Source organism: Podarcis raffonei, chromosome 13 (genome assembly GCF_027172205.1).
Source record: "Podarcis raffonei isolate rPodRaf1 chromosome 13, rPodRaf1.pri, whole genome shotgun sequence".
NCBI classification, from domain to species: Eukaryota; Metazoa; Chordata; class Lepidosauria; order Squamata; family Lacertidae; genus Podarcis; species Podarcis raffonei.
Window position 1 is genome coordinate 49,474,691 of NC_070614.1, and position 8,629 is coordinate 49,483,319.

Sequence of the window (8,629 nt, forward strand, 5' to 3'; positions counted from 1 at the left end):
ACTTTGACGTGCTTTTGAACTGCTAGGTTGGCAGGAGCAGGGACCGAGCAACGGGAGCTCACCCCATCGCAGGGATTTGAACCACCGACCTTCTGATCAGCAAGCCCTAGGCTCTGTGGTTTAGACTACGGCGCCACCCGCGTCCCTTCCCCCTTTTCCTTACCTGTCAGCATATACTGGTAGGCGTTGTCAGAGATGGAGAAGATGTGGGGAGGGGCTTCGCTTCGCTTCTTCCCCCGGTAGGCAGCCACCACTTCTGCGTTGTAGACCGGCAACCACTTGTAGGGGTTGACGGTCACGCAGAAGAGCCCGGAATAGGTCTATAGAGGAGAGAGGGAGGAGGAGGGAGGAGGAAGGACGTTCTGTAAGAAAATGATGTCTTATGGGGAATTAAAAGGGCAAGAAACTTGAAGGGTGGTGTGGGTTGTGAAAGGAAGCCAAGAACCTCAGGAGGCCTGGAATTATTATTTTTTAACCCTCCCTGCAGGTTTCCAGGAAACCCAACAACTGTCCACTGTTGGAAGCTGAAAGCTGGGGTAGGTGGAATTCTGGTTTGATCCTGCAGGGCTCTCTTGACACCCTTAACTATCAGTGCCCAACAAGTCCACTCCAGTGAGGTGGGAATATTGCAGATTCTGGATAATGTTCAGGTGCCAGGTAAGGGGGAATGTCTGCTGCGCCTCTAAGCCCAGTGGCTGTCTTGATGGACGGGAGGAAGAGTCGTCCAGTGTCACCCGGAGGCCTGCAAGTTTCCTACAAGGAAGGGCCGTAGCTCTGGGAGAGGACACCTGCTTTGGATGCAGAAGGTCCCAGGTTCAAGATCCCTGCCTGACACCCTGGACAGCCACTGCTGCCGGCCAGTGCTGGCGATACTGAGCTAAAGGTAAAGGGACCCCTGACCATTAGGTCCAGTCGCGGACGACTCTGGGGTTGTGGCGCTCATCTCGCTTTATTGGCCGAGGGAGCCAGTGTACATGACTAAGCCGCTTCTGGCTAACCAGAGCAGCGCATGGAAATGCCGTTTACCTTCCCGCCGGAGCGGTACCTATTTATCTACTTGCACTGGTGTGCTTTCGAACTGCTAGGTTGGCAGGAGCAGGGACCGAGCAACGGGAGCTCACCCCATTGTGGGGATTCGAACCGCCGACCTTCTGATCGGCAAGTCCTAGGCTCTGTGGTTTAACCCACAGCGCCACCCGCGTCCCTTAATACTGAGCTACACAGACCCAAAATGGCCTGACTTGAGATAAGGCAGATTGCTGGGTGCCAGGAAGGATTGTGCCCACTTACATAGATCATCCAGGCGGCGTAGCGCTCCTTGAGGTTGTAGAGGACGGCAGGTTCATGCAGGAAGGTCAGCATGGCCATGTCCTCGATCTTGTCGAACTTGGGCGGGTTCTGCTGCATGATCTGGTCTTCCTTCACCGTCACCGTCTGCGGAGAGAAGGCAGTGAAGCCTCAATCCAGCAGGACAGCCAGCGCCCAAAGGACGGGGAACCTCTTCCTCCCAACGGCCCCCAAAATTGAACCCACCGGGTTGCATCCAGTGCCCTCCTCGGAGCAGATGCAATGAAGTTAACAGGCACCACTCAGGTTCGCGGATTCCAATGGGTCTACTCTGAGTAGGACTAGCACTGGACACCACCTCTTTTTTTACTTGGGTAGCAGGGAAAGGATGGAAGGAAGCCATAGATGGAAAATGGGAGGGACACAACAGGGATGCCCGCTCGACAGAACAGGGGCAGCCGCACTAGAAGACCCCAGTCAGGGCATGGCAGCTGGCACCTCGCCTCACTGGGGAGGTGGGTGGCCGGAACAGCATTTATAAAAAGACAGAGGAGAGATCATGGGGGCACGGTGTCGGGCAGAAGGGAAGATGGTGCTGGGAGGCATTTTTTTAATGCCAAAGTTTCGGAAGTTTTGGAGCACAACATGCAGAAGAGATACTACATTGGCTCCCAGTACGTTTCCGAGCACAATTCAAAGTGTTGGTGTTGACCTTTAAAGCCCTAAACGGCTTCGGCCCAGTATACCCGAAGGAGCGTCTCCACCCCCATCGTTCACTGAGGTCCAGCTCTGAGGGCCTTCTGGTGTTTCCCTCACTGCGAGAAGTGAGGTTACAGGGAACCAGGTAGAGGGCCTTCTCGGTAGTGGCACCCGCCCTGTGGAACGCCCTCCCTTCAGATGTCAAAGAGATAAACAACTACCTGACATTCAGAAGACATCTGAAGGCAGCCCTGTTCAGGGAAGTTTTTAATGTGTGACATTTTAATGTATTTTTAATCTTTGTTGGAAGCCGCCCAGAGTGGCAGGGGAGACCCAGCCAGATGGGTGGGGTACAAATAATAAATTATTATTATTATTATTATTATTATTATTATTATTATTATTATACGATGGGATGGGCGTGAGAGCACAAGAAACAGCCCAGCACCTTGCCGTTCTCTGTGTCCGCGGTGACTTTACCACCATCCCTGGACGTGATCTTGGCCTTGACGAATTCCAGCTTCTCATCCGGCACAAAAACGTCCTTCTTCATGTCGAAAGGCCGGTTCTGCGCCTCGATCCTCTGCTTCTCCGACATGCGCAGGTAAGGGGCTGCGGGGCCAAAGTCGGCCATCTCGGCATCCGAAGACATGGCTGGAGCTGGAACGGGAACATTTCCAAGGGTAACAACCATGCTGCGTCCTCGCAGCGGTGAACAGGAGCCCGGGGCTCGTGGGATTTGAACCCAGGACTTCAAGGCCCGACGGTTGGGGATGGTGCAATTTGCCAACCAGCCACCAGGGGGGGACCATCGCCCCATGAGGAGGAGGTATGGAATATATGCAGTTCACAAAATGCCCATGGGGGGAGCTCCACGTTGCCCAACACACCTCTCCAAAAGGGAAGCTGTGGTGCTGCTGCCCCCAAGTGGACATTGGGAGGACTGCGCCGTGCTTAACGTCGCTGCCTCCTGTGCAAGTATTCTGCCCTCTTGTGGGCTTTCAAAAATAAAACACCCCTTAGAAACAGGTCTGGTTCTTCACCCCTAGAAGACGCTGCAATCTGGATGCCAGCTAAAAGCAAGCTGTGAATAAAACACCTGCCCGCAAAAGCAACTGCTCCGGGACAGAAGCGCCCCATATTTACCTTTTTTATTTTCCTAGGGTTCCACAGGAGATCGGCTACCTGGGGCCGGATGACTGTAGGCGAAAAACACAAAATATAGACATGTTTATCCTCCCTGGCCTGCTCATCACAAACATATACGATATCTATAATTCTCTTCTTGCACTTTCCTGAGAATTTTCCTGATTTGCAATTCCTGAGCCAATACGTGAACAAAATCCTTTAAATTCGCACCTTGCCAAATCTTGTGACCTCAGATTTTGTGACTGACCTCGGTCTGCCATCAGCCAGCCCATCTGACGGCCTTCTCACTTATACCCTGTCAAGCAAGTGACCCTGTCTGTCAGCTTCCTTCTCCTTCATCTTGGTAGAACTCAATAGGGAGGAAGGCAAGGGCAGAACTAAAACTCAGCGTCTCTACCTAGCATTGGCTGCGGTTGCAACGGCTGTTGGCTGTGGCGCCACCTACTGCTGGCCTCCTGCCTTGCGCCTCTGCCTCCTACCAGTCCCACCATTCCCAGTGGGCCCCAGCAGCAGGGAGGCGGCTCTAGGGATAGAACTTCCTGTGATTGCGAATGGTGGGCCTGGAGGAGCGAAAGCCCCAGGCAAACATTTATGTACATGTTGCCCTTGCACATAAATCTTTGTGAAAAGTTTGCCTTCGTCCGAGGAGCTCGGGGCAGCATACACAGTTCTCCACACACATTTTATCATCACACAACAACCCTGCGAGGTGTGTCAACCTAGGAAGTTGGGGCAGGCAGAGGGAGACTGGCCCAAGGTCACCCTGCAGGGTTTGCGGCTGAGAGGAAACTTGAACCGTTGAGCATCTCACGCCCAGTTCTGCAATAATACATATAATTAGCCCCATGCCTGCATACGGACATAAGAAACTGTTGCTGTTGGACTACAACTCCCATCATTCCTGGTCACTGGAGATGCTGACAGGGGATGATGGGCTTTGTAGTTCGACAAACTACCGACAAAAGGCTACACTCCTGGGTTACAGCCTGCCCCGTAATGAGTCACAGCAGAAGCAGTACCACCTTGCAAGTGTCAGTCCTCACGTGCAATTTTGGGCTAAAGTTAGATAGATCCCTGGTCTGAAAAGAGGAACCTCAAGTTGAGGCTTTCCCAGCCGTCACCCGAGTTAAAATATTGTTTTGATGGGAGATGCCAGGGAACCCTGAATCTTCCGCCAGCGGTTCATGTGCTCAGTTATTGAGCTCTGATGCTCTAACCATCACTGTGCCGTGGGGCTGCCTAGATAAGAGCATAAGATGAGCCCAGCTGGATCTGAACACAGGTCCACCTGTTCGAGCATCCTGTTTTCATAACAGCCAACCAGATGCATATCAGAAACTTGTAAGCAGGGCTTAAGCTCAACAGCGCTCTCTCTTCACCTGCGATTCTGAGCAACCAGTAGCACATAACCATTATGGCAGGCAGATTTATCGTCCACGAATTTGTCTAAACCCCTTAAAGCCATTCAAGGCTGCGGCCATCACTATGCCTTGTGGCAGCGAGTTCCACAGCTCAACTACGTGCAGTCTGAAAACTGCTAAGCTCCCTGTGCGATTTGTCTCGCGCCAAGGTTGTGATTTTGCATAAACACTTCTAAAGGGGGAGGGGGGATAAACAGCTGTGGGTTCTTGAGGCAGAAGCACCCATACAATCAGCTCACCAGTTTTCCTTCCAGAGGGAAAACAAGCTAGACTTATGGCTACTACAAAAACGGAACGATGACTCGTTATTATAAATTTTTTCCAGAATTCTCTCCTTGGGCCACACTGTTTATCAGAAGCAAACCCGGGAGGAAAGTCCTTCGTTTCTCAACATACGGCCCATGGAAATTCTCACCCGATTCTCAAAGCCGCATGTAGGCAAGAGAAATCCCGCAAGATTTCAACGCCTAAATTTCGAACTTAAGTTTTAATATTCAGCTGGTAGGGGAAATCTAATGGAAATACTTGAGTTGGGGGGAGAGAGGAAAGAGTGGAGTGTTGTCTTCAAAATTCAAACAAGAAATGCCTTTACACCACCCATTCTCAAGATGTAACCATTCTCAGAAGGATGGATGAGGTATTTAATGGTATAGCCACCAGCATCCAGATGAAATTCTCAGATCTCAGGATTTGCAGAATTAACACACAGAATTAACACACTTTTGAATTTACTGGAAATGCACAACCAGGCACACTCACTACTACAAACTCACATTCTTACACACTCATGAAAACACAGGCAGGGCTCTGTGCGGATGGGACACAATCCTAGCCCCTTCGTGCAACACATTTTTGAGAGCCGCGTCCAATCCTCACAAGCCCCACTTAGGAAGTGTGCTTATTTGCATATACTGTTTGTTATGTGCATGCAAATCTCTCTCCGAACACACGACCCACCAACGGGCGCAAACAAAGCCCCAATTTTGCACAGAGACCCCAGCCCAAACACACCCGCCCGCATATATTTGCAAACACCGCAGCCCATTTCCAATTCCAGCCACTGTCTTGTGAGCTGCTAGCATCAGGATTAAGAGCTGGGAGAAACCAGGGTTCAAATCCACAAAGCTCACGACTGGGTGACCCTGGGCCGGTCAGCCTAGCCTACCTCGCCGGGTTGTTGTGGAAATTAAAATGAGGAGGGAGGGGGAGAAGAACTAGGTATTCCAGCTTGAGCCCCTTGGGAGAAAAAGGTGAGAGATAAAGGCAGCATTCTACCATTTGCCTACAATGCAAATGTGCAAAAAAATTGTAAATATCACGAACCACCAGGTACATTGAAAGCGCACCTGGCAGCTTGGATTTCATTCCCTGCCCCCAGGATAGATTAGCTGGTAGATCATAAGACTCTTAATCTCAGGTTCGTGGGTTCGAGCAGGGGGTTGGACTAGATGTCCTTCAGAGTTCCTTCCATGGGTGCAAACTCCCTGCCTAGATTTTCCCATGCCCAGATGGCCAGAGCCCAATCACTGGCAAACACAATACCTTCTCAGCCACCCCCAAACCCTCCAATGTGGAAGAGCTGGCGTTGGGCCTTACCTGAGACCAGTGCAAGGTGGGTGGGGTTGTAAGCTGGGTGCTTGGCCAAGACCCTGGTTATAAACCCCCGCTCCCCCCGCTCCCTCCCACCGGCCGGCCTCATATGGGCACACGGACCCATTCCTCTCTCCCCCCCCAACCACTTCCCTCCCCACCACCCCAATCCTATCGTGCTTCCCCTGGAACAATTGGAACAAGTCGTCATTGTTGTGGTATGAAGAATAAGAACAGGTTCAGGGAGGGGGGGCAGTGGACATCAAAATATCTTGGAACAACAGGGTTGAGATTCCAGTGCGGGGAGAGGAGGGGGTCTCAGGGGAGATGAGAGACAGAAGCTCCACATACTTTTGGCAACCTAGGAATATTCCACTGCCCTCCCCGACGCTCTGTTTCCACATGTAATCTCTTGCACAACCTCACCCATAGTTTATTGAAACTCACACACACAAAAAACAACCTTAGCCATAGTTTACTGTTACCCCACCTGGCAGAAACGTAACGGGAATAATCCAGAGAAAGGAAAACGTTCCGTGGAGGCATCGCGTTATTAAGTGTCGTTGATTTCGCTGCAACCCAAGTGCTGAGATGCAACTCAGAGGGTTTGGGGATGGTTTTGAATGTGGGTAGGCAGACTAAGGCCCGTGGGCCGGATCTGGCCCAATCGCTTTCTAAATCTGGCCCGCAGACGTGTTTTTACATGAGTAGAATGTGTCCTTTTATTTAAAGTGCATCTCTGGGTTATTTGTGGGGCATAGGAATTCGTTCACTTTTTCCCCCAAAATATATTCCGGCCCCCCACAAGGTCTGAGGGACAGTGGACCAGCCCCCTGCTGAAAAAGTTTGCAGACCCCTGGTTTTGAAGGTGTAACTGATATACAGTGGTACCTCGGGTTAAGTACTTAATTCGTTCTGGAGGTCCGTACTTAACCTGAAACTGTACTTAACCTGAAGCACCACTTTAGCTAATGGGGCCTCCCGCGGCTGCGCCGCCGGAGCCCGATTTCTGTTCTTATCCTGAAGCAAAGTTCTTAACCTGAAGCACTATTTCTAGGTTAGCGGAGTGTGTAACCTGAAGCGTATGTAACTTGAAGCGTATGTAACCCGAGGTACCACTGTATGTCCAAAGCCCCGAGTTGCTTAGGGGGGCTCAGCAACCCCACTTGAAAACTTGTCACCGTCCTCCGTTCTTTCATTGATCCGTTAAACAGAATCAGGCAATGTGAAGCCTATTGCGGGAGCCTCACCTCAGGTGAAGCTTTCCTTTACCTTCTCCTGAGGTCTTTTGCTTCCCCCCAGGCGACCAAGACACACCTTTCATAAGCACAAACCATTTTCAGACTGAGGGCCTCGGGAAACAACTTTAGATATTCCCACATTGTGCTTTCACCGCCTGAATTATCACAGGAGGAAGCGTCCATTTCGATACGAAGTTTGCCCATTTCTCCCCTGGCCACTTTCCCTGTGCGGACTCATTCCCTAGAAAATACCGTAAGAGGGTTTCTATTGAGAGAGGGATATATATTTTCCCATTTTAAAAATTATTATTTGAAAGCTGTTGCAGAGGGACATGATTTGGTTGAAAGAAGGGCCGCTCCTAAAAGATTAAGCAGTGCTTGAAACTCAGGAGTGGGAGAAACACAGGCGTGATAGAGGTACTTCATTTCTCCCCCAGAGAGGCTAAAAGCAGCTTCCAGGCAGTGGGATTTGGGGTGGGGGGAAAGAGGCAGAGAAGGCTGAACGCTGCCCTAGCTCAGTGATAAGAGCATTCGCTCTGCATGCAGAAGGTCCCGAATTCAAATCCTGACATCTCCAGGTAAGAATGGCAGAGATCCCTGCTTGGAACCCTGGACAGCTGCTGCCAGCCAGTGTAAGCAATGCTGAGCTAGCCACAAAATGGAACTATACGACCAGATGCCTGTGGAAAACTCGCAAGCAGGATTCAGGCACAAGAGATTTCTCCCCTCCTGTAGTTTCCAGCTGGAAAAGTGTTATTTCCTCCAACTGTGAAGGCAGCAGCAGATCTGATAGCACATCTCACATGTAGCAGCTGTCTTGCTCTCACTTTCACGGGGAACGGCACCGCTAGTCCCATTTTACAGCTGGAGAACTGAGGCCGGAAGAAACAACTTGTGCAATGCCGCACATTCGGTTCACATCAGAGGGTTGTTTACCTGCATGGACAAACTCGCCTTTTCCTCTTTTTTCACTCAGGTGGAGAAAGTTTATGTATACGAGACTCAAAAAGTCCAGCTGACAGCCAAACCACGTTCTGGTTGTCTTTCGATTCATAGTTCGATTGCCCCGAGGCGAAAACATGAACCTGTTTAAACTTATGTAAGTTAAGAGAGTGATCTCTCAAACGGTACAAAATCCCTTAGAGCAGGACATAGGCAAAACCCCAGCTAAGTAATATGTGGAGAGCTGCACTTGGCAGCCATTTTTTAATACTAAAAAGGAGGCTTTTCATTTGAGGGAAC

The 8,629-nt window shown here is 50.6% G+C and overlaps 1 protein-coding gene across 2 annotated transcripts in view; it reads right to left on the reverse strand.

Moving 5' to 3' along the window:
• The window catches only part of LOC128400605 (myosin-7), a 38,469-nt gene extending 32,251 nt beyond the window's left edge, over nucleotides 1-6,218 (reverse strand). For both annotated transcript variants that reach the window (XM_053362911.1, XM_053362912.1), the window contains exons 1-5: nucleotides 6,153-6,218; nucleotides 3,133-3,185; nucleotides 2,435-2,646; nucleotides 1,291-1,434; nucleotides 164-320 (exon numbers count right to left, since the gene is read on the reverse strand). In XM_053362911.1, the coding sequence (XP_053218886.1) occupies nucleotides 164-320; nucleotides 1,291-1,434; nucleotides 2,435-2,638 (505 nt within the window). In that variant the 5' untranslated portion in view covers nucleotides 2,639-2,646; nucleotides 3,133-3,185; nucleotides 6,153-6,218. The remainder of the gene's footprint in view (nucleotides 1-163; nucleotides 321-1,290; nucleotides 1,435-2,434; nucleotides 2,647-3,132; nucleotides 3,186-6,152) is intronic.
• Nucleotides 6,219-8,629: the final 2,411 nt, after the last annotated feature.